At 49.4% G+C, this 26,033-nt stretch overlaps 1 protein-coding gene across 1 annotated transcript in view; it reads left to right on the forward strand.

Moving 5' to 3' along the window:
• LOC8030779 (WD repeat-containing protein 37) overlaps positions 1 to 26,033 on the forward strand; it is a 230,184-nt gene that overhangs the window by 44,133 nt on the left and 160,018 nt on the right. Inside the window, exon 3 of the mRNA XM_040221875.2 lies at positions 7,529 to 7,599. Coding sequence (XP_040077809.1) covers positions 7,529 to 7,599 — 71 coding nt within the window. The remainder of the gene's footprint in view (positions 1 to 7,528; positions 7,600 to 26,033) is intronic.

The raw sequence follows: 26,033 nt of genomic DNA on the forward strand, positions 1-26,033 counted from the left end.
GGCCATCCTGAAGTTCAGCTACTCCTCGTGCGACGCCTATTCCTCTTCCCAGGAGCAACTGGAGGTTACCTTCCAGAAGAACTTCGCTACGGGTAGCTGCATCGGTCACGACAGGTACGACAACACTTGATCGCGGCGGCAGATTCACGTGGTCGGCAGCGACTCGGACGGCGGCTGACGCAGTTTGGAGTTTCTCTGAAGGCGGAACAGGTGTCCGTAGCGTCAATCTGTTTTCTCCAAGGTCGGTGACGGCGCCGTATTCACACAAAAATTCCATGCCGAGAATGACGTCTCTGGAACAGTCTTGTAGAATGACGAATTTCACAGGACCCGTCTCGCCGTGAATTTCGACGCGAGCGGTGCACCTTTCGACAGGCGTGATGAGGTGTCCTCCGGCGGTTCGTATCTGCGGTCCATCCCACGGCGTCGTGACTTTTCGAAGGTGGCGAGAGAGCCTCCCACTCAATACTGAGTAGTCTGCCCCGGTGTCAACGAGTGCCGATGCGTTTTGGCCATCGATAACAACGTTTAGGTTGTTGGACACCGTTGTAGGCGCGTCGGTGCAATGCGGGGCGTCGAGAGAGTGGGAGCGCTCCGGCGTTCTTGGAGGCTGTTTGCTTCCGTCGTTTTCGGCAACGTCACCTCCAGGCGTTGCCGCACTCAGTTTTCCCGACGACGCAGGGGAGACAGGCTCTCTCGGCGGGATCGTGGCGCTGGGGAGGCTGAACGTCGTGGCGATGGGGAGCGGGCTTCACGGCGGAGAGACGACACTGGGGAGGGGGAGCGTCGGAGGTACTCCTCGATGTCGTGAGGGCGTTCGCCGTACCTCGGGCGTGGGTCGTTCGGGTGGAACCCACGCAGGCCCATTTGCCGGTAGGGACAACGACGGTAGATATGGTCGGCCTCCCCGCAGTGGTAGCACAACGGGCGTCGATCGGCCGTCCTCCACACGTCGGTCTTTCGTGGAGCAGCTTGTTCTGGGCGGACGTACGCCCGATCTTCATGGCGTCATGAATACTGCGGCGCTAGAGGTTCACGTCGAGGTGGCGCCGTATACGGGTGAGCAGGGGGCGGTGGTCGTCGGGTAGCTGCGGCGTAGCTCAGCTTCGGTGGTTCAGGAGCGGCGCTGGCGAGAACTTCTGGCTGCAGCGCCTGCTGAAGTTCTTCCCGGACAATCTCGGCGACTGAGGGCGTATCCAGGCTTGTGGCAGCAGGTAGCAACTTCTTCAACTCCTCCCGGACGGCTTCACGGATAAGGTCACGGATGTCGGGGAGGGTGGTGCCCAGGTCGGATCCAGATGTCGCTAGAGTAGTTACGCCAGGGTGTCGTTCGTAGTGTCTGGCGCGGGCTAGCAAGGCCCGTTCCATATTTGTCGCCTCCGTGATGAACTCGTCGACTGTTGTTGGGGGATTCCGGATGAGACCGCCGAAAATCTCGCTTTTCACACCCCTCATCAGGTGGTGCAGCTTCTTCTCCTCGGTAGCCTGAGGATCGGCGCGGGCGCTTAGGCGGAGAACATCCTCCACGAAGCCGGTGATGCTCTCGTTGGGGCCTTGAGTCCTGGTACGCAGTAAGTCTTCGGCTCTCTCTCGGCGGTGCTGGTTGACAAATGTCGCCTTCAGCTGGCTCTTGAAAATGTCCCAGGATGTCAATGAAGACTCGTGATTTTCGTACCAGCTTCTGGCAGTCCCCTCGAGCGAGAAATACACGTTTTGCAGCCGTTGCTCGTTGGTCCAGCTATTGTGGCGGGCGACGCGTTCGAATTGGTCGATCCAATCTTCAACGTCTTCGTGGAGTTCGCCGTGGAACGGAGCCGGTGTCCGAGGAGCAACGGGTAGGTAGACGACGGCAGGAGCGGCGGGGGCCTGCGACTGGTTGTCCATCGTCGTCGTCTTCGGCTTGGGTTTATCCAGGAGCAAACCGTACTCCGGATCCTCTCCCTTGGTGCGGCGGCTGGTCCGAGTTTCAGGTTCCGCGCTGAGTGGTCTTCTCAGCGAGCTTGGAGTCGGGCTTGCACTGCGGGTCCTGGGAGGGGAACGCTGCACGGGCATGCGGTACCCCGCACCCCCACCAGAATGTCACGGGTGGTGAGTCGTGACCAATAAACAAGAAATAAACAGAAATAAATAAACGTTTAATGTGGCGAACTTGTGCCAAAAATAAAGAAGGAAACAGAAGAAAGCAGAGCGTCGCGGGCGTCGAAGTCGGCGTGTCAGCAGAATCGAGCGCTGGGGCGAGACTGACTCGACAAGGTCGCGGGCGGCCTCTTATCTAGAGTGAGTCACTATCTCGAAGAATCGGCGGAGAAGGTTCGAGCGTAGCGTGCTCGAGGCGAGAATGAACAAGCACTTTCTAGAACAACAAAAACAGGGATGAACGATAGTCATGTCCGTAGCAAGAGTGAACGAGAACTTTCTACAAGTCCGTGACCCTGCGCGCGGCAATATTTAAGGAAAGGTCATGTTTGGAAATGGTTCTGGAACGTCACATGGAGGTGCTCTTTTTATATTTATTTTTGTACTCCGAAAAACACATCAGTGCTTATAGCACCAAGCAGCTCCAAGATTTGCTTATACTGCTTCGAAACTCGATTTTTGTTGCTCCTGAGCTGCTCCAAAGCTGAACTTTTACTGCTCAAAAGCTGCTCCAAAGGGGCATCTTTGCTGCTCCCAGACCTGCTCTAAAAGGCTGAAGCTTATTTCCATCCCTGAATTCCGGAAAGGGCCTATTGAGCGCGAATAAAATATATGTCACGGACGACACGGCAATCGTCAAAACCCCGCCGTCCTTCCTCGTTCCTTTGGGATTTTATTTGGTCGAAACTAAATATGTCTGACCTTTCAAGTAGACATCGTTTTTCGTTCGGTGTGTGCCACAGCGTTAAGTAATATTAAGGAAGACATACGAATGTACCCCACTGTCTCAATTCAATTGTCTCCAAAGACAGCTTATTTCTTCTTTTTTTTTTTTTGAGGGGGGGGGAGGGGGGGAGAGGGGTGGGCTAGTAGTTTCGCCAATTTTGTGAGCAGCCTAATCCAAAGGCATCATCTGAATTCGATGGCCTTCTGATTCCGAAATGCTACCTCGTTCCCCCAGATTCACTCTAGTTAATCGAAAAAGTTATATTTTGTTCGCCATCGAAATCGAAACTCCGCTCCCCCTAGTTTTTCTTCAGCTCTCCCAGCCATCCAAACGTGATGTTACCGGCGGGAAGCGAGGCCCGCGGCCGGCAATCACGTAAGCTCGCGCCCTCCTTTCTGGCGTCTAGCGGCGAGCAAACAAGGGCTTTCGTACTACCTGAAGTTGATAAAAAAATCGATACTTTCGCAAGGTAAGACCTTGACCTGCGCGCTAAACTATGCGAAGAAAAAAAGGGAAAGAAAGTGGGATTTTGAGAAAACTGTTTTTGCAACTCGGTACGCTGCAAGCTACCACTCTCTAGTTTCGTAAAATCGCTGGAGTAAATTCGTTCTACTTCTATCACAAGCAAGCAGTTACGCTGGCAAAGAAAGCAAAGAAAGTTACGCTGGCAAAGTCAAGCTAGACATTTTTTGACAAATTACCGAAGCACCACAGAGAATGCTTTTAATTCGGGTAGAGGTGCCGCACACGCTTGTTTTACTTGAAGGAACGTGCCTTTAGTTCTCGATTTTCTTTAGAAAGGTTACCATTACAGACGCCAGCCAGCACGTGTAACTACTCTCGTAGCATGCATATGCTCCTCGGTGCTTGGGTAATTTAGTAAAAAGTCTATAAACCATTCCAGAAAAGCGCTTCTGGTCGCTGCCATTTTCAGCGTTCGTGCGTTTAGCGCATACTTTGCTCGCCTTCCGAAGCGACGAGCAGGCGCGTACTGGGCCGTGACTTAACAAATGCGGACTGTAATTCTCGTAAACATTGGAATGGCGTATAGGATGAAATGGAATCGCATTCTTGTTGGGCTGGCGGCAGGTTTGTGAAGGTTGGGCTAAAATAAAAATGAAAAGAACTCCGCATCTACCAAGCCAAACATAAATTCGCGCTATGACAGGCGTATACAAACACAAATACACTATCCATCTTCAAATAAAGGATAGTTGATTGAAGATACGGTAGTGCGTAAAATAAAGAATTGTATCATAAAATGTAAAATTCAAAATAAGGCAAAAAAAAATTACCCCCAATAAAAAAAAAGGAGAGAAATAGCACTTTTTTTTTTTTTAAAACATTGCCGGGGTAGAATGCAACGCATTCAATGGGCCCTTTGACACAAATCACTACGGCATCAACATTTTTTTTTTTTTTTTTGTGCGATGCGTAGTTTTCGCAGGAGTGATTTGGCCCGCGTTTCCGGAAACACCCACGATTCTAGTTCTGTAATTTCTCCGCGAGTTAGAGCGTACGCATTGGCATTTTATTAAAACGCGCTAGCCCGAGCCCTCTCCCGGCCTGGAAGCGGGTTTTTTCCCTTAAGCACGCGGCTGCGCTGCAGCGAAGCAAAGTACACGGGATCGCTGTGTACACCCTGCGGGTGTCACTTCTCCGCAATGCACCGGCGCCCGGTGGGAAGCGGATTCAACGGAGCTGACTAATTCGTCCAAAGAGACCGCGAGCAGTGAGGAACATTGCGGAACTACCTGCACTCCTCTTCGAGTAACTTTCGAGAAGAACGATGGCTGAGGCCTCTGGAGGCAATCAGAAAGCAGGAGTGGTCTCCGACGATTCGTTATCACGTGCCTCGCTTCGACGCTCTGATTGGCTAGCTGGGGTCGTAGCTGTCGCCGTTTGCGGTGGTATCGTCAAACGGAGTTTAGTTTTGTGTCAGTGTTGGATATGAAAATCAAATCGAATAGTACGTTATTTGAATATGTAATTGTAAAATAAATTTTGAAAATTCTCGCATGCCTGATGTAGCCTATAACATGCAGCTTGCTCTTTAATAAATGCGTTTTGTTTGAGGATGTTGGCATTGTCTGTGCGGTGTCGGCTACTCCGTTGCAGTTAATTAAACATATACCCATACATAGCTATTGGTTTTTGTTTTAAGAGAAAGTAGCTCTTGGCACAGCGTTTAGGGCAAATTCTTCCCGTTTTGTTGAAGTGTATCAGAATGTAACAGGGTAAGCGCTTTGGCACTTGTGCTGTACCAATGATATTACTGACGTTGTGCGATGGAATGGAGTGTTTATTATGGTGTAAATTTTGAATATTCCCGACTTCGTTAAACTGAGGACTCTTTTAATATTTCCTAGTTGTATGGCTAGGACATCAGCTGCACAATAATTGTTTTAACGGAGTTCCCTGTTCGTTATGTATCTCTCTCCCTCTGTCTCGCTTTCTCCCAGTCTATATATATATATATATATATATATACACACACACACATTTGTGGTGGTAAAAGTACACAGCCGAAATACCAGTGTCCTTATTAAGGTGCATTTTGATACACGAATAAAATTTTAGTGCAATTAATTTTTGCTGTGTCTCAATTGTTTGGTGTAACTTTTTCACTCTGCCTCTTTACGTCAGAGTGCGGGGAAAAATGAAATATATCTTTGTAGAGACCAGGCACGTAGCCAGGATTTTGTTTCGGGGAGGGAGGGGGGGGGGGGGGCTGGACAAAATGGTGTATGAGGGAAGGGGGGAGAGGACTAACGTGGAAGTTTGGGCTAGTTGGTATTTCATAATTAAAAATGAAAAATGAAAAAAAAAATTTTAATTTGCCTTGTTCGCGTACCTTCTTGTTCTTGTCCGTGTCCTTGCGCTGTTTTAATTTTTAATCATGGGGGAGAGGAGGTCCCAACACAATGGAACCCCCCCCTCCCTTTGGCTACATGCCTGGTAAAGACCAAGAGGTCATTCGAGTACGACGGGAACTTGTTTACATCAACACGTTCTTGGTGCTTCGGGGATGATAAGAATGAAATTTCGAGGATTCTATTACTTTGCCTTATCAGTAAGCGGCGTAGATGGTCTGCTTCGAACTTGGATAATATGTGAGGTTCTGCGTCATCACCGCGCATACGTGACAAAGAAACGGGTGTGATAGCCACCCTAAACACTCGATATCAAACGGTGGTTACCGCGAATAAAGAAGGCCAGATTTTTAAACGCCTCAAATGTATACTGTAAAGGACTTCATTTTCGCGAGTGCCAATTTTTCGCGAATTTCGCGAACCGCCTACAATTCGGGAAAAATAGGTCCCGCGAACAATTCCGGTAGAATGTAAACACATTAGAATCTATATTAAGATCCCGCCACGTCGCGCAAATTAGAACCCGCGAATTATTTCAAAACTTCAGCTTTGACCAAAATCGCGAAACATTGAGCACGCGAAAAATAAGTCGTTTACAGTATGTATATATATATATATATATTTTTTTTTTGTACCTACGCTTTCGTAGATTGAATTTTGGTAAACATCTTGGTACGCACAAATAGGTTGTCAGTGTCCCGTTACTTGCTAGCAGCGTCGCCCTGCCAGTTCTCTTTCCCATTAAGGCTAAAACCAAAGTGCGGAAGAAGACGCCGAGTTGTTTACATGGGGCGCGCACCTTGCCTTTTCTTTTTTCCCGCGCTCCGGAGGAAGCGGAGAGGAGGAGAGGCCGGAAGGGAGCTCAATTTCTCGCGCTCTCCGATTGGTGGAGCGCTCGGCGGCGCGCAGGTGAAAGCGAGCGCGCCGCGATTTTCCATGGCGATTCCGTCGGCTCTTTTTGTTCTTTGCGCTCGGCTCGTGGAGGAGAGCGGCACTCGCGTGGCTGCCGTCGCTCGACGTGGACGCGCCGCCCCGACTCGTCTGTCCCCTTCGTCGCTCGTGGTGCCCCATTATTGCCCGCGGAATCGTCGTCGCCCCCTGACAGTGTCTCCTCTCGAGTCGGTGCCCATGTCAACGGCTCCAAGTCGTCGCTCGTCAAATTTCCCGTGTTGACAGCTTCGTCGATTTGTTTCTCGTGGCTCGATCTAATCGTGCCGGTGCTAAATTCACGTTACGCGTGTGTTGTTGTGTTGTCATTTTTTTTTCCGTGCGTGTGAGTGGGTGTTTGTGCGCTGCCACCCGGCAAGCAATAAGATAGAGAGGGAAGAGGAAAGTGCAAATACGGAAGTACCTGACATCGAACTTCTCCGTCCGCTCGACGTCGTTTTTTTACTTATTATTTTTTTTTGTCGCTTCGTCTACGTCGCGACGGAATTCACGCGGAGGATTATCCTCGTTACCTTCTTTTCTTTTACTTTTTGGATGGTGACAGTTGTGTAGCGCGCGTGAATTGTGTCTGTGCACGGATCTGTGTTTTGGGAGCCCGCGCTTACCGCCGGCCACGGCCGTCGTTGTTTACGAGGAAGCGATCGGCCAGTCTTTATTTCGAACCCCAAGCGTCTCTAAGGCCCTAAACGGAGTGACATCCGAACGGCGGGCAGATGTCTCTCAGTACGGTGGTGGACAGTGGTCGCAAGATGAGTGGCGGCGGGGACTGCGATGTGTACGGTGACAATCGCGAAAAGAGCAAGTCCGAGCAACTGGCCTTTTTGCTCACCTTCCTCCACGGCAGGGGCCGCCTGTACGAGCTCTTCGGGCAGATCGAGAAGGAGTTCGAGTCGCTGTACGCCGAGAACCTCGCACGTGAGTTCCCTTCGCTTCTTGCGCATGCTACCACGCTCGGTGGTCTCGGGTAAGGTTCCGCACAGCCCCGTTTTCTTACGTTACGAAAACTTACGTCTGCTCACACGACGAGTGACCGGTACGCGTGTGTACTTCGTATTAAACGTGGTACAAGTTCAAGGAGATAGCCTGGCACTCGACGTTCGAGACACGAATGTTTCGGTGACTTGCACGTAACGTACGAAAAAGCGCGAGAGAACGGTGTTGTGTGGAAGAGCCTTTAGAGTCATTCACTGAGAAAGGAAAAACGCCAGGGCGTGTCGCTCGAATGCCCGTCCACCAGCACGCGCTGTATGCCTTGCGCCGTGCCTTGGCTGCCTGTGCTCACGCTCGGGGTTCACGAGACATTGATGCGTTATGAAAGGTATAGAAGCTCGCGCTGTTCTAGTTGGAGCGTATACGCTGCGGACTGCGGGTCCAGGGGGCGCGTGCTCAATGCATGCCTCAAAGGGACGGCACGAGCTTCCGCTAGCAAGACGAAGCTTTAGCGAATACCGTCTTCTAAAAGCCTTTACTATAGGAGGTATTCACTGGACGCCCTATTTCAGGGCGATGTTTAGAGCGCATGCTCAGAACGAGCCCGCATTAATAGCCTGCTAAGACCGGCAACCTTGATGGTGCTAAATGCATGCTCCAAAAGGACTGCGGAAGCTCGCCGTCAGCACGCGCTCAGCAGCAGCACACACGGATATGGCCGCCATTGAATACTCCCTGTTGGTGGCTCCAGCGATATCGAAGGCACCTATGCTTCCTTTCAGCTGAGGTCCAGACGTAGCCGATGTTAGAAGCGCGAGCATGTGGCCCTGAACAGTGCTTGTGCTGCACGAGCGCGCGTATATAGGGGCGCTGAAAGCTCGGAGCTCGTTCTTGCAGCTTCTGCTACGCTCACACTTGAAGTGAAACGGAGTGCAGTTGCTAGAAGGGAAAGCTGTGGCGGCAGGCTCGCTCCGCAATGCTCTCGAGCGAATCGGATATTCACAGCGCCTGGCGGTCAGAACACGAAACCATATTAAGAAAAAGCTAAGAATCAGGAGCACTTTTATTTTTAACATTTGCTCTAAAACAATGACATTTTAGTTACTTTCAAAGTTTTGTCTTCTCTTTTTAAAACAGTTAATAGTTTTAATGTAGCATGCTTAGTTTTGTGTTCAGAGGCCAAACACAACTAAAAAAATTGTTTTTTTTTTGTGCGGACATTTAGGTAAATTTGTTTTTATAGCAATGATGGGACAATAGTTCATTATGATGACGTGTAGAGTGCCAGTATCTAGCCTAAAGCTGGGTACGAATTTGGCTTTACAAAGTAAAATAAAGACGTCATGGAGCCTTCTTTTTAAAAGTCCTTTACATGTTAAAAAATAAGAAAAAAATAATATATTGCAATTCCAAATATATACTCAAAATAATACATAAATGATTTCATTTATGCCAAGTGCCGGAAACTGATTGCATGAACTGTGAAGACAGTTCAAAGTTGGAAAACGAGAAAAATGTATATTCTACAAATATCGTGTGCATTTACATGATATATGGCAAGAACATAGTTCAGAAAAAATTCAGAGTCAATTAACTCGTCTTACACTGTGCTCAGTATGCTGTGAGTTTTCTGGCCCCTCTTGCACCATGTGCCACGCCGGCATTTCGGTCTGAACAAGGTTTTGGTTAGCATTTTTCGTGGCAGCAGCATGCACTTTCTTGCTAATGAACGTCTTGTGGTACATTGGTGCTAGAGAATCGCGCAGAAGTTGACTGCAAAATTCGTGCGAACTCCCGCGCTCATATATCTTCACTTTGCGCATATACGCCTTCTTCTTGATGCGGCACGTTTCGTCGAAAATGTCGAAAGAAAGACCCCACTCCGGGCACTATACTTGCTCATCTCAGTGCAGTTTGAGGGACGATGAAAATACCTTTCGTTTCCATATGCCGACTCCCGAACGCGTAGAATATGCACTCGTGACAAGCGGGGCACATCGCATCGCTCACAATGTCGCACACCACTGAACTCGAAGATCCATAGTCACGTGCTCTGTATTTGTTTTTGAAGGACGCGATTATCATCTCCATAGCAGACCGTCGATCGGGTTGGAACAGTCGCCGTTACCGCTGTTGAGGCTTAGCTGGTCTCGGTAAACTTTCCTCCGTTGACGTTCTCCGCTTACGTTTGCGCCGCCTTTCTTGAAACTTGCTCTTGTTTCGGTAATTTAAAACGCGAAAATCGTGCTTTTTAGTGTTGTCTATCTAACGTTGAATCGGAGGTACGTAGAAAGTGCTGCTGTTCAGCTAAAGCGACAGCCTTTCAAAGATGGCGGATCTTCGCGTAAACTTGCTATTTTCGAGCACCACGAGTCAGTAAGACACGTTTTTTCCTAACATCTTGCTCGAATATTCTTTTGATTTCTTTTTAAATCGCAAGAGTAGGATGTAAATAATAATAATAATAATAAAACAAGTAAAAAAAATATTCACAATTTCAAAATAAATTTGATTTTTCGACCCGCATCTACCCTTAAAGTTTACGATTCGAAAACACGCAATGAAAATCGCCATATACTCGCGGACAATCTTCTGTAGATTTGATGGGCGCACGCACGTGCGCCCATCAAAGCCGTACACACCCACTCTCCATTTCTGTAATGCCACAGCAATATGTCTACGAGGAAGCTGGGTTTCGGAGTAGCGACCCTTAATCCATCTGTGTTTAGAATCATCGTTATCAGTTTCCTGAAGCTTTGATATGAAATCGCAAGAAGCGGTTTTCCGTTCTCCGGAAATGATAAAATAGTCCTCGAAAGAGCAAAACGATATCGCATGAGCTTCCCGCCCCCTTATCTAATGAAGCTCAGTTTCAGGTTTACTGATTTCTCTTCGTACAAGAAGAGAGGAAATAGGGGGAAAAAGCAGTACAAAAGTGCTTGACAAAGCCCGCTCCTCCCCCAAGAGAAGCAGACGCAATCATCAACTCAAAGACCAAACCTATTATACAGAAATATTGCGAAAAACAATGACACAAGTAGATAGCTGAAGTTAGCATGAGCTGGCGATTGCAGAGCGTATGCTATATTTACTGGAAAGATCTTCGGGTCTAATTTCCAGTGATGGTGTTTCGGAAATGGAAACTGACTTTCTTGTTGTTTATCCGATACACTTTTTAGGGAGAAACAAAAATAGTTTCAAGCCGGCACGAGCGTTACGTGTCGTGAAATATTCGCCGAAGACAACTGAGCTTGCTACACGGGGGAATGTTACTTTCGTGCGGGCGGTTAGTCACTTACGTGAGTTTAACAACGAGAGGAGGTTTAAGGCTATCTTGATACTTAACTTGTCTGTTTTACGAGCTTGTGCGTTGGTGTGCATGTAAAATGAGGATATTCGAACACATAAAGATAAGCTGGAATGATTATGTATCGTCCTCGTGTTTAGTTACTGTTAGCAACACGCTCGTTTTGTACTTAACTGGAATGCACCAGCGTTCTGTACCTATACTTCGAACTCATCTCCCTTTTCGTGATTGTTTGTTTGCTTTGGTTATTCGTGCACGAACGGCTATTGTTAGTCTGTGTTCGTGTTGTGTGGCGTATTTTAATCGCTTTGATATCTGTGTGGCTAAAAAACTAACCTCACTGTTACCTATAAAAAAAAAAAAAAGGTTCGGCGCATATTGCATACACGGTGCACGTGGTAGTAGCTCTTACAAAAATTGATCGTCAGAAAAAAAAAAAGAAAGAAAGTCTTGCATTTGACACGTGTATGATTCGATTGAAGAAGAAATAACTATTACTGCCGGTTCTTAATGTGAAAAAGAGCATAACTCGGTGCTTGTCTAGATTCCTGCTCGGGGCAACTCGGTGCAACTGGAGCGCATGGTGCGAAAGCTCTCGCTGCAAAACCCAGGGATCCTGCGGTGGGTTCAGTCCCCATCCCCACCCGTTTCAATCTCGATGAGCATCGTACCGGCGTGCGATCGTGTATCACTACTGCGTGGTGCGCGTTAAAAGTGAGTTTTAGTAAACCGTGTTTCCCGCTCCGCTAAGCCCCTCCGCTACCCGGAACTCTACAGCCAAGGCCATCGGCGCGCAGGCGCAGTGGCGATTCCGCGCTCCGCTCTGCAGAGCGGCTGCACGAAAACGATCTACTAAAACTCCCTACTGACTCCGGGCTAGCAGTCGTACCACGCTGGCTAGATTTTTCATCTACAGCTCAGATACGCCCATAGAGGCTGACTAACTTCTGGCTGTATCAACATGCAAGCAACGCAGTTATTATTTGAGAGATCGGGGTTCTCATTAAGCGCCGAGCTAGTACATTTTGCGAATTCGCTGGAGTGAGCCGCATGCCCGTTTTCGACTGCCTTTTGATCTGTTTCAGAGCCGACGAAGCTCTCTCGGTGCGCGGTCTTGGTGCGCGATCGTTAGCCTGAATTCTCATATCTCTATATTTTTTTTTCTTGCGCACGACGATTGTACGGCTAAAAGGGATTTCCCAGTTTTTCAGATTTCAAGAATGCAGAGATTTCATTTGAGCGAACCCGGAGTCTTTCCGACCATAGGACATAATTTTACGTGTTTCTGCTGTTACAGGCTTTCCTCGAAAGTATATACTTGCTCGTGAATGTAGTCGTCGAATCCGGAAATCGAGGATGTCACGTGGTTGACGAGTAAGCTAATCTTTATAAAACCTAGGTTTTTTTTTGTTTTTTGTTTTTTTCTCGCGAGATTACATTTTACAGCGGTGCTTGTTTCTATTTCTATCGGCAGATGTTATTGGCCGGACAGATGTTGTACCTTCGGATGACGGATGCTGGGATCGGATGGGTCGTTGATCGGTCTAAGTGCACTTCTCTGGTGGTCTCGTATACTCGCAAAGCTTGGCTCTTCAATAAACAACAAATTCATGTGTTTTTTTTTTTTTTTTTTTTTTTTGGGGGGGGGGGGGTAAAAGAAATACTGAGCTTATTTTTGTAGGCTTAAAAGTCTTAAAATCCGAGACTTCCCGAATGAATCCGAACCAAAAGAGAATAAAAAAAAAAAAAAAAAAAACAATTGATTGTAAGTGTTAGCGTTAGTTTTCGGCGTTTAGCCATTGTACGTAAAATGCAAATATAGGCGCCGACTGCGCATTCGCGTTAGCCCTGTTGTTGAATGTACCTTTTCTCTAAGGAGGATGAAATATTCGTGGGCTGCTCTCATTAACAGACATACGTTTTTTTTATGTTTAGGAACATAGGGTTTCTTGCTTCAATTCTTCAGCTAAAGTTAGCCGACCTCCGTGACGGGACTTTTCCCATGGCAAACCTCAGGTTTTTTCGAAAATCTCGGACGCTAAGAAATATGCCTTAAAGTGACCAGAGGGAACTAAAAAACACATAATTCTCTAAAAAAATTAAAAAGAAGTTGTGCACGTGCAAAACCGGGAGGCCCACTTGTCTGCAAGGGCCGGCCTTAACAACAGGGTCCTCAAGCATCCATAAGGAAGGAAGAAGGAAGAGCCAACCTATAAGAGGCCCGCGACGCTCGACGCAACACCGGGTTTACCTCGGCTACGGAAGTGGCAGGTTAGGTCTTTTGACGGCGAAATTGAGTTCGTCAGTGGAGCGTGCACACGTAACCTCCGACAGATGCGTTCGCCGCTGTCCATTAACTATGAACACGGGAAGGCCAGCGCGGCTCAAACCGGTCGAACCTTTCGACTATGTATACTTGTTGGTCCCGAAAGAAACATTCTGATGAATTGTTCGCCGCGTTTTAGGCGGCGGCGGCGGTACAGTTCAAAGAGGAAGTGGATTGGTTCATTTTTAAGGCCCCTCTCGGTAAGCTTACGCTCGTTGAGTTCCCGAGCGTCGAGGACGACTGGGCGCTTAAATCACTGTAGCGAGGGCGGTTTGAAACTTCGACCGGGCAGGATTGCTCAAATTAGAAATCGATGTCAACATCTCGTAGTTTCGAAAGAGAGGGGAGCTGCGGAGAATGAAAGCCTTTCCAAGTTTCAGTCGAGGGGAAGTCGCATTCTTTGTTTTCCCCTGCTTAGCTTCAGTCAGCAGGTCGAATCGGCGGCGACGCCCTCTGCGCAGCATCGTTCTCTATCTTTGCGCTTTGGCTGCGTATTTTTAAAACCAGTCGCCGCGCAGTGAGCCAAGGACGCGCCACAGCTGACAGAAAATGCGTGGCGTGATCTTTCCCGGGGAGAGAGAAAAAAAATAGCAGCAGAAAGACAAAGATGTCTGACTCCGATGTAAAAGTCTCGCATTTGCAGCGAGCAAAACGGCAATGCCGTGGAAAAAAAAATCCAAAACGAATAGACAGACATTCTGTACAACTACCGTGTTATTGTACCAGTTGGTAACACCGGCCACCGCTCTAAACACAAGTGAACGGGGACAAACGAAGCGGATCGCAGATGTGCCTATCATTGTAACTATAAGAATCTTTCTATATATGTGTTTGCCCCGACCTTTTTCATTTTGTGCCTCGCGAGTGTTTAACAGATGAGTGGGATGTATGATATATATCTTTATTAAAAATACCTTAAAGACCTATTCGGCATAACACGAGGGGGGACTGTACAGATTGACGGGAACATGAAGATAAACAGAGATGAAAGCCTTAACCAAACAAGCAAAAATAAACAAAAACATCGAAACGCTGCAACCCAGAACCAGGATTTAGCTCAGAGTCAGCGGGGCTGTTTATAGCAGTTTTAAACTTAATATCAGCTTCGTTGAGCTGTGCCAGAATGATGATATCAAAAGAGATTTCTGCAGCTCAGCCATGTTGAAGGGTGGATCGCATGCATAGTATAACAAAACGCTGACATTGACGAGGAATTTGAAAAGTGGTATGACAGCTAGGTCCTTCAACTCCACAGGACGCTTGTTCAGGGTGACTCCGGATTACACTCAAAACTGGGTAACCTTCGAATTGATCGAAATTACCGACCACCAGGAAGCTGAAGGACCACCGTTCCCATAATTCCTCGGGCGCTTGGGGGATTTAACAAAGAGTCTATTGCTCTAGGAGTCTAGGATGACGTCGCCGATAGTTTGTACTCTGTCTTTCATAATGTTTCCTTTTGCACTTTTCATAGAGGTTTCTAATGCGTTTAAAACGGTAAATCATTCTATTATGTTGAGTACACTGTGCAAACCCGGCTTCCACAGTGTTTTTTTTTTTTTTTTTTATTGCTGTCGATTTATTTTTTTAATTTTTTTTTTATCTTGTCGATCACAGCGAGTGTGGTGGGTCTACGAACGAGCGCCCCTTGTTATCTCCGAACGGGTGTCCCTTAATTTCTGTCGTCGCCTTTTTTTTTTTTTTACATATATTTATGTCGACGATTTGGCTTCTGCCCTTTCCGAATGTTCATGTTACCTATACACCGATGGTACTTTATAGATTTCTCAGCATGTCAATTTTGACAGCGCACTAAACAGTTTGCAATCAGGTGCTAGTAAGGCTATTGACTGGTATACCTCCAATCATTTAAGGGTTAATTCGGCGAAAACTGATCTGATATGTTGTCGAAACCCATTAAAGCGAGGGTTTATCAACGAGCATTTCTTCTTGCATAGTGAGGATTGTGCATGTTGTAACCTGCATTCCAGTAGAGATTGGGTTGACACTACTAAGTACATGGGCGTCTTTTTCGAATCCGAGTTATCATGGAACAAGCAGTTGGGTTACCTCTGCCGCGCCGCGTCTTGCGAAATGTAGCTTGTTTGTTGTACAATATTGGTGCTTTTTTGCCCTTCCACGTCAAGAAGATGCTTCTTCACGCCCTGGCATACAGCGTTCTGAGGTACGGGGTGACCGGGTTCGCACACAGTTGGGGCTGTGGTACTCAAAAGTGAATAGTGTTTTGAAATGTATTTTGAAATGTGTCACGTACAAATCTGTTTTTCGGATAATTCAAATATTTTCCGTGATTTGGATATGGCTGATTTTTATTAATTATTCAGACAAGCAGTGGAAATTGGTCTGATAACTGTTAGCTTCCACATAAGCCATCTCGTATCCTCAGGCAGGCCAACCATTTCATTAGGTACTGGAAGAGAGCTCGGGCTTAATATTTATCCGATATTTTCAATTGCCTTCTGAACTCAGTTTTTTTTCTTCTTGACTCAAGGACGGAAGTAAAAAAAAAATGACTTCGCTCATTTATGTCAGACTCAATGTAGTTTTCATTCTTCTTTTTTTTTCGTTTTTTTTTTTAAATTTTGGTTTGAGTGAGTATCTATAATATATTTTCACGAATGACAGAGGAAGAGGCAAGGGAAAACGGAATGAACTAAAGATTTAATGGGGACGAACTTGTGCCAGAAACGAACATGAGAAGAAGAGGCGTCGAGAAAGCAGCAGCGAGCGACGACGGCGGTAGCAGCAAGCGGCGGTCGGTCGGCGGAACAGCTGGCTATGGCGAGGCAGAATCAGTGAATGAATTGGCAATACGGCGCAACCGTTTTTCGGCGACTGAGTGCTAAGATATTAGTGAGTTTTATTATTGCGTATATGAGCGAACGCAAGCCCTGTGCGTTTGCCTTAGCGTTGCGTGTTTCACACTGCGTGTGCGCGGAGCCCAAACTGCGGCCTTGGATTGGCGCATGGCGACTTCGCGCATGCGCAGCGTGTGGACGCAATGGAAACGCACAGCGCTTTTGTTTGCTCGTATACGCAATACTAAAACTTGCTATTAAGGGATCTCGTCTTTTAAAGCACCCGACGCACGTTACGAGTTTCTTATAATAGGGAGTTTTAGTTGACCGTTCCGATGACTGCGATAACGATACCTGATGCTCCGCGGACGCCTTTGCTCATGCAACATATCGTTATCGGAGGCATCGCAGGAGATGAGCACTGTATTGGAGGAATGAACGGCTGTCTAGCTGTGATAGGGTGTATGTTTCAGGACAAGAACTATATGTGTATTTTAAGTACCCCTAGTCCATTGGAATGCGCCGAGAAACCGAGGGAGAGAGGACGAGAGCGCGCGGGGACGTCAAGACGCCGAGCCCTGGTACGAATGATTAGTGGGTAGAGCTAAAGCTAGCTGCCTTTAGGCTCTGTTGTACTCCGACGTTGAGCGAAGCGAACGCACCGTAGCACCAATCGCGCGCGTTTCATTGGGCGGCGAGCAGGCACTCGATATCTGCGACCCATCAGGATCTGCGTGCGCAACGCTACGCCGCGTTTGCTACGCTCGACGTCGGAGTATATACAGAGGCTTTTGTCGCCACTCCACTCGTCGAACGTGTTCGAAAGTGAGAGCCAAGCGCCGGACTAACGTGTTCGACGAGTGCGGTGGAGACAAAGGCTTTAGGGCTACCCACTAAACATCCCAACCAGCTCTCGGCATTCTGACGTCCCCGAGCGCTCTCAATTCCTCCTCTGCCTCACTTTCTCGGCGCATTAATTTTCTCCCACATCTCTCCACGCCTTGCCGCATTTATGCCACCTAATTAACAATTTAGTAAACCCGAAGAGATAAAAAAAAAAGCTTAACTGGCACTCTAAAATTAATCTGTGTCTCAAAAAAAAAAAAAAAAATCTTTTAGCGGAACGTTACAAAGTTTCCCCTTCGTGTGTTGAATCAGATAAAACAATTAAAATGTTTATTTTATTTATTAGGACAAGCACGTTTCAAAAGCCAAAATTACCGCTTCTTCCTTCAACAGCCGACTCTCGTAAGAATTACTCCGCGCAGCGCATTAAAAATACGCAAGACGATTTCTTTTCTTTTTCTCTCTCTTTTTTTTTTTTTTTTGATTTAAGAACGAGCACAGCAATCTGTCGAATTCTGAGGCCGGATTCTCAAAGCGAACTTACGACGAAAAAAATGCGTACGACAAATTTGAGAGAAAATCCGTATTCTCGAAACGAAATTGTCGTAACTTTTGCGCAGGTTACGACAAAATCCTACGACAGCTCCGAAGCTGTCTTACGCACTTTCTACGATCAAATTATCATGGCCGACAACGTCGCTCAGTTGCTCGGTCGCGACGACCCAACGGACATTTATTTTTCTACCTGCTCTTCTTGCGCGTCCCGACTTCAAGCAGTAAGAAAATATGAAGAAGTACTTGAAACCGACCACGACGAACATGAACGCTGGATCCACAGACACCCGGAAAAGGCAACAAAGGCGACGATCCCACCGACCAAGCGAGCTCGGCAGAATATATAGGCCTAGCAGGCACTCCGACCCGTTCCGGCGCAGCATTGCTCAGACGGTCCTTGGCCAAGACCGTCTGCCCACGACCGGCTGGCTTGCTGAATGGAATATGCCCGCGCGACCCTTGTGGACCCTCCCCGTATGAATAGTTTGATAGCTGAACTAAATTTCAGAGGTCAACCGATTCCCCTTATCATCTCGATCACCTTGTTTTCCGAGGCAGCGGTGACTAACGCTGTCGTCGAAAAGGGACTCCTCGATTCTATCTGCTTGTTTTGTGTGATATAGAGCTCAAATAAACGCCGTATGGATTACCTTCGCAACACGGTATGTACACTTTGTTATTAGTATGCCATTTTTAACTGTCGAGCTGTATCAGTTTGCGGGAGCTACGTGATGCCGGTCCAACCTTTCTTTGCCGAGTGTCACGTCAGTATCGAGTCGCAATCGTAGAACATCGGTCCCGAAGCGCTTACCGAAACGCAGTCTGAATCCAGCACTTCGATCAAACGCACGCGTCCGCTCCGAATGTGAACAGGTATTTGCGTGACTCTTGCCGTGAACTACACTCTCGTAGTTCAAACGTATCTTTTTTAACGTCGGCTCACTCCTGCATTTCCGAGGCCGCGAGAAACGCCGCGGCGGTTTGTTTCCTTCTACGTCGCTTTGCAAACGACTGGCACGAGGCTTTTACCAACGATGACAGTTGTGTTGACTTCGTAGCGATCGAGTTTGTAGCAGTCAACGAAGCGTGAATCGTGTTAGCGTCGATATACCACTGCACGGACACGAACCCCAGACAAGCGGTGGTGGAAAGGTCGCTCGTGTTTATGAGAATCAGCTTGAACACTACACATTTACACACAGACAGGACAGGACATGCACAGAGCTGTCTATCAACGAGTGGTTAGCCTGTGTTTGTTATTAAAAATCCACGTGCTCCGAACTGTGCCTAGCTCTCTAATTGGTTGTTCATTTTGCCGAAGACGCCGTTGCCATAGCAACAGCACCGGAAGTCATCGTTTCTCCGTAAGAGGTCGTAACTTTCCTCCTCTCACTTAAGAACGCGTTTGTGAATACTGTTCTCGCCTCATCTTACGATATTCGTAACTTTACGAACTTCGTAGCTAAGTTGTCGTAGGCAAGAGGTTTTTTATGAATCTGGCCTCTGAGCTCTTCCTGCACTCGGTGACAACTTTCCGTGTCGGCTCAGAGAAAGTACCGAATGCGCGTGCGTAGCCTTTGCTGTACTGCCTCTCAATGTTTTTGGCGATATTTTCAGTAGCTTCTGTTTTTGCTCTCTTCAATGCCAGCTGGTAGAGCCTTCGAAGAAAACTCGCCGAAGGCACTTGAGACATCTTACCTGTGGGAATGCGAAAGTATTATAGTTCTGCGGGTGAAATGTTTTCGAGTAATGTTTTTACACGTATTGGACTTGTTTCTGCCGGTATTGTATTCGGTGCACACGGCGCTCCGGCGGTGACATAACGCTCCCCCATTGCGCAGGCGCGGCGCCCCCGCCGGCTTCACGGCTTCCGTGGCGAAGCATCCGCGTTGCTGTGCTTTTTTTTGCGTTTTATTTCTGAAGTGCGTCCGCTTTGACCTTGAGCGGCGCGTGCTTGATGCCGTATTTTTATGGCCATCTTTCGGGCACAACGCCGACACCTTTTCCCGTAATGGGACACATAAGGCTCTCGGCTTAATAAATAAAAATAGACCCTGCGTGCTGCCATCTTTGTCTGCTGGGCTGTGGGACTCGTTCTGAGCAAGCGCAATAGCTCTCTTCGATACGGACATCGCGCATGCGCAACACCTCCCAAATAACAAAGCCCTGGTGCTAATAGAGATGTCGTCATCAGCGAAGGCCAACGCTGGTCATAGATTGGAAGCGACTATTGCCGTCAACGTGCCGCACAAACTTTTACTCCAAGCCGAGTGCTGATCCAGCACTCGTTTCCAATCGGTGTCCAGCGTTATTGGCCTTCGCTGGTGACGCAAATATGTCAGCACTACGGCCTTGTCTTCTAGACGGTGTTGGCATGCGTTCCCTATGTTTCTCTTCTTTCTAATGGTTTAAGAGCCACCAACACGCTGAAATAGTACAATAACACGGTTTTTTTTTTTTTTTTTTTTTTGTCTGGGCGTTATGCGCTGGAAAGATGTTTCTTGTCTTTCGTGGTAGCGTAGCAATTAGTTTGAAGTTCCCATTGCTTTTACTTGGCGCACCGTCGAAACAATAGGTGTGTCCTGGTATAGAAGCTTCGGAGTTTTGCCTGCTGGCAATTGCATCTCGTCATCGGCTTCTTTCACGCGTGCAACCGAAGGTCCTAATGAGGCGGAAGTGGGCAAACGCCGCTATTGATACAAAGTTGCGATAAAGGCTCGAGATGTTTTACTGTTTTCGTATTAGTTGAGTTGTAGCTGACTGTAGTGTATACCGTTTATTCTGAACCGTAGTCTGCAAAAAAAAAAAAAAAAAAAAAAAAGACGTTTTTCTTTTCTTTCTTATATAGCCCGCCACGTAGTCTGGACTCATAGTCCGCACCTGCGCCTATTTCGCGCGTAAAAAAATAATTCAAACCACACCTTGACAAATACCTGCTTTGGTAGCTCACGATCTCCCACTATACATGATCATTAACATACATACTAGAGAGCATATTAATCATAATTAACATACTGTCACGGGTGGTGACCAAAAGAAACAATAAATACACAGAAAGAAATAGACGTTTAATGTGGCGAACTTGTGCCAAAAATAAAAGGAAATAGAAAAATAACAACAGAGCGTCGCGGGCGTCGAAGGCGGCGAAGCAGCAAGGTCGAACGCTGAGGCGAAACTGACTCGACAAGGTCGCGGGCGGCCTCTTATCTAGAGTGCGTCGCTATCTCGAAGATTCGGCGAAAGCGGCTCGAGCGTCGCGTGATCGGGTGAGAATGAACACGCACTTTCTAGAAAACAAAAGCAGGAATAAATGATAGAAGTTACATGCGGTACATGAATAAACGAGAACTTTCTGGAGGTCCGTGACTGAGCGTTGCTTTCTCAGCCCTGGGCGCGGCATTATCCCCCCCTTTAAAAGTGCATCGTCCCGATGCAGCACAAAAACGGAAAACAAACAAAAGGACAGCAGAATTGCTAGCCGGAGTTCACAGTCCACAGTTCACTCGTCGACGAGAGTGGAGAGTCCTATCGTTCGTAATACGGCTTCAGCCGGACGACGTGCACTACCTCGGGTCGCGGCTGACGTCTTGCAGATGGGCGGGTTCCGTCGGGAAGGACTTCGTAGTTTAAGTCCCCGAGACGGCGAAGCACCTTGTAGGGTCCAAAGTAGCGCTTGAGAAGCTTCTCGCTGAGACCGCGGCGCCGTATTGGTGTCCACACCCACACCCGGTCTCCGGGTTGATAGTGGGCGTCACGCCGGCGAAGATTGTATCGGCCGGCGTCGACATGTTGCTGGTCTTGAATTCGTAGTCTTGCCAGTTGGCGGACCTCTTCTGCCCGTTGAGCAACCACCTGGGCGTCATCGCTTCCGTCGTCGACTGGATCGTGCGGCAACATAGAGTCTAGCATAGTCGCCACCTTCCGGCCATACACCAGCTGGAAGGGCGTTACTCTTGTGGTCTCTTGTACGGCCGTATTGTAGGCAAATGTGACGTATGGCAATACCTCGTCCCATGTCTTGTGCTCCACGTCGACGTACATGGAGATCATGTCGGCGATGGTCTTGTTGAGCCGCTCCGTCAACCCGTTTGTCTGCGGGTGGTATGCAGTTGTCCGACGGTGGTCCGTCTGGCTTAGACGAAGGATCTCCTGGGTTAACTGCGCCATGAACGATGACCCTCGGTCTGTGATCAGGACTTCGGGGGCGCCATGCCGGAGGACGATGGACTCGATGAAGAACTTCGCGACTTCGACAGCAGTCCCCGAAGGAAGGGCTTTCGCCTCGGCGTAACGCGTAAGATAATCTGTGGCGACGATTATCCAGCGGTTTCCCAGGGTCGACGGTGGAAAAGGGCCCAGCAAATCCATTCCAATTTGCTGGAACGGTTTGGTTGGAGGGGGAATCGGCTGAAGGCGACCTGCTGGCTTTGACGGCGGTTTCTTGCGTCGCTGGCACTCATGGCACGATCGCGTGTAGAGATGGACGGTTTTCGGCAGCTTGGGCCAGTAGTATTTTTCACGTATTCGGGCTAGTGTTCGGCTGTAACCGAGGTGTCCTGAAGTTGGGTCGTCGTGGCAGGCTTGAAGAATCTCTTCTCGAAGGCTGGTGGGGACTACCAGAAGCCACGACGAATTACTGGTTCCAAAATTTTTCTTATAAAGTACACCTCTTCGAATAGCGAAGGTCGGCAGGACTCGTGAAAAGACACGAGAAACGGTACTTCCTCGTCCTTCTAGATGCTCAATCAGGGCGCGGAGCTCCGGATCGTCTCGTTGAAGTCCTGCCATGTCATTGGTGTCCACGGCACCTAGGAAACACTCGTCATCATCCACGTCGGTACAGTCTGGCGTTTCGACGGGGGCTCTGGACAAGCAGTCGGCGTCGCTATGTTTCCGTCCTGACTTGTAGACTACGGTCATGTCAAATTCTTGCAGTCGAAGACTCCATCGAGCCAGGCGTCCTGAAGGGTCTTTGAGGTTTGCAAGCCAACAGAGCGAGTGGTGGTCTGTGACCACCCGGAACGGGTTCCCGTATATGTACGGACGAAACTTTGTGATCGCCCATACAACCGCGAGACATTCTTTTTCCGTCGTGGAGTAATTTTTCTCCGCTTTTGACAGTGTCCGACTTGCGTAGGCAATAACTCGCTCCGTGCCTTCCTGTAGCTGTACCAATACCGCACCAAGGCCGGAGTTACTTGCGTCCGTGTGAATTTCGGTTTCGGCGTGCTGGTCGAAATGTCCGAGGATCGGAGGTGTCTGAAGTCTTTGTTTCAGTTCGTCGAACGCCCGTTCTTGTTCTTCTGCCCAGTGAAACTTCACGGCGTCTTTCGTAAGATGTGTGAGGGGCGCCGAAATTTTTGCGAAATCTTGAACGAAGCGCCTGTAGTACGCGCACAGCCCCAGGAATCTGCGGATGGCCTTCTTGTCCGATGGTCGAGGGAATTCGGCTACGGCGGATGTCTTCGCGGGGTCAGGGCGTACTCCTTCGCTACTAACGACATGACCAAGGAACTTAAGTTCGGCGTAGGCGAAGCGGCACTTCGTTGGCTTGAGTGTGAGCCCTGCGGTCTTGATGGCTTGGAGCACGGCCCTAAGCCGTTTCAAGTGCTCGTCGAAGTCGTGCGAAAAAACGACGACGTCATCCAGGTAAACGAGGCAGCTCTGCCACTTCAGTCCCGTTAGTACAGTATCCATGACCCGCTGGAAAGTCGCCGGCGCCGTACAGAGTCCGAAGGGCATCACCTTGAACTCGTAAAGTCCATCGGGCGTGACAAAGGCAGTCTTCTCGCGGTCCCGTTCATCGACCTCAATCTGCCAGTAGCCACTCTTCAAGTCCATCGACGAAAAGTACCGGGTGTGGCGTAAACGGTCGAGGGTGTCATCTATGCGGGGAAGCGGATAGACATCTTTCTTTGTAACAGCGTTCAGCCGCCTATAGTCCACGCAGAACCTAAGGGTTCCGTCTTTCTTCTTCACCAGCACGACTGGAGAGGCCCACGGACTGCTTGAAGGCTGAATAATATCGTCGTCAAGCATTTCTTGAACTTGTTTCTGGATGGTTTCCCTCTCCTTCACCGAAACTCGGTACGGCGACTGATGAATAGGGGGCACGTCATCGTCAGTAACAATTCGATGCTTCGCAACCGCTGTTTGGCGTAGCCTTGACGATGTGGCGAAGCACTCACTGAACTCAGCGAGAACGTCAGTCAGCTGTCGTCGTTGTTGGCCTGGGAGGGATGGGTCGATGTCGAGCTTTGACGGCGTGGTTCCCTTGTGGTGCGTCGGAGAGGCGTCTTCTGAGATCACGGCGATGGCGGCCGAGTCCTGAATTTCCTCGACGTAGCCCACAGCTGTACCCTTTGTAAGGTGCTGCGACTCTTGCCGGAAGTTGGTGACAAGGGCTACGGTACGCCCGTCCTGGAGCTCGGTTACGCCTCTTGCAATACCAGTCCCTCGTCCAAGGAGAAGTTGGACGCTTCCTTCCAACAGTGCTATCCCGCAGGTGGCTTCGTCGGTCCCGACGGGGACAAAGACACTGGACAGCGGCGGCAGGTTTACGTGGCTGGTAAGGACTCGCACTGCAGCTAACGTCGCTTTGGGATCTTCCGCCGAGGGAACAGGTTTCCGAAGCGTCAGCTTGTTCTCCCCAAGGTCGATGATGGCGCCGTATTCACACAAAAAGTCCATTCCGAGAATGACGTCTCTCGAACAGTCTTGCAGAACGACGAACTTGACAGGGCAGGTTTCACCGTGGATCTCAACGCGAGCAGTGCACCTGCCGACAGGCGTGATGAGGTGTCCGCCGGCGGTTCGTATCTGTGGTCCATCCCACGACGTCGTAACTTTCCGAAGGCGACGAGAGAGTCTCCCACTCAAAACGGAGTAATCCGCTCCGGTGTCGACGAGTGCTGTCGCGTCGTGGCCGTCGATGATAACGTTGAGGTTATTCGACACTGTTACAGAAACGTCGTTTCGGGGCGTTGCGGCGTTAGAGTGGGAGAGCTCCGACGATCTTGGAGGATCTTGGCATCGTTCGTCTTCGGCAACACCACCTCCCGGCATTGCCGCGCCTAGTTTTCCCGACGGGACGCAATGGGTGACAGGCTGTCTCGGCGAGACCGGCGGAAGGGCGATGGCGAGCGTCGGGGAGATGGCGAACGGAATACTCGGCGGGGAGACGACTCAGGAGTTGAAGAGCGGCGGAGGTAGTCCTCGATGTCCCGAGGTCGCTCTCCAAGACGTGGTCGAGGGTCGTTGGGCGCGAACCCTCGTAGGCCGAGCTGGCGGTAGGGGCATCGTCGGTAGATATGGTCGGCTTCCCCGCAGTGGTAGCACAACGGGCGTCGATCAGCCGTCCTCCACACGTCGGTCTTCCTTGGCGCAACTTGTTCTGGACGAACGTGTGCCCGATCTTCCTGGCGTCGGGAATGCTGCGGCTCTGGAAGCACACGTCGGGGAGGCGCCATGTACGGACGCGGTGCTGATGGTGCTCGGCGGAGCATTTCGGCGTAGCTTACGGCTGGCTCCTGCTGTGCTGCTGCGGTGACGGCAACCTCGGGATGGAAAGCTCGGTGAACTTCCTCTCGGACGACGTCGGCGAGTGAGAGTGAGGCTGGGCGATCTGCAGCAGGTAGAATCTTCCGGAGCTCTTCCCGGACGATATCCCGGATGATATCCCGAAGGCTGTCGACACCGGTGGTGCTCAGGTCCGGAAGTGTAGCTGCGACGGTTGGAGAAGTAGGCGCGCCGGCGAGTCGGTGGTAGTGGCTTGCTCGGGCCGTCAGTGCGCGCTCGATGTTCGTGGCTTCACTCACAAATGCATCGACGGTCGTCGGGGGATTGCGAACCAGGCCTCCAAAAATTTCTGCCTTGACGCCTCGCATGAGGATTCGAAGTTTCTTTTCCTCAGCGGCCTCCGGGTCTGCTCGGGCACTTAGACGCAGAACATCCTCTACAAAGCTGGTCAGGCTTTCATCGGGGCCCTGCACCCTTGTTTGAAGCAGGTCCTCTGCTCGCTGGCGACGATGGTGGTTAATGAATGTTCGTTTGAGTTCGGCGACGCAGGACTCCCATGTGGGGAAGGAGGCTTCGTGGTTTTCAAACCAGTGCCTCGCAGTGCCTTCAAGCGAGAAGTAAAGGTTGTGGAGGCACTGCTCAGTCGTCCATCCGTTGTGGCGGGCTACACGTTCGTAGTGTCGCAGCCAGTCTTCGATGTCTTCGTGGATCTCCCCGTGGAAAGGCGTCGGAGTCCGGGGTGCGACGGGCAGGACGACGACGCTGGCGGTGGACGGGTTCTGCGACGACTGGCTGTCCATCGTTGGTCTCGTTGGCTGCTTAGTCTTGGGCGGCAGAGGTCCGAATTCCGGGTGTAGGCCTTGGGTGCGACGACTGAACCGGATCTCGGAAGTGCTTTCGTCGGTTCTTCGTGGGCTAGGCGTCGGACTTGGACTGCGGGCCCTCGGAGGGGTACGCGGCAGGGGCATGCGGTACCCCGCACCTCCACCAAAAATGTCACGGGTGGTGACCAAAAGAAACAATAAATACACAGAAAGAAATAGACGTT

This window comes from Ixodes scapularis, unplaced genomic scaffold (genome assembly GCF_016920785.2).
Source record: "Ixodes scapularis isolate PalLabHiFi unplaced genomic scaffold, ASM1692078v2 PGA_scaffold0__279_contigs__length_252992795, whole genome shotgun sequence".
Classification (NCBI taxonomy): domain Eukaryota; kingdom Metazoa; phylum Arthropoda; class Arachnida; order Ixodida; family Ixodidae; genus Ixodes; species Ixodes scapularis.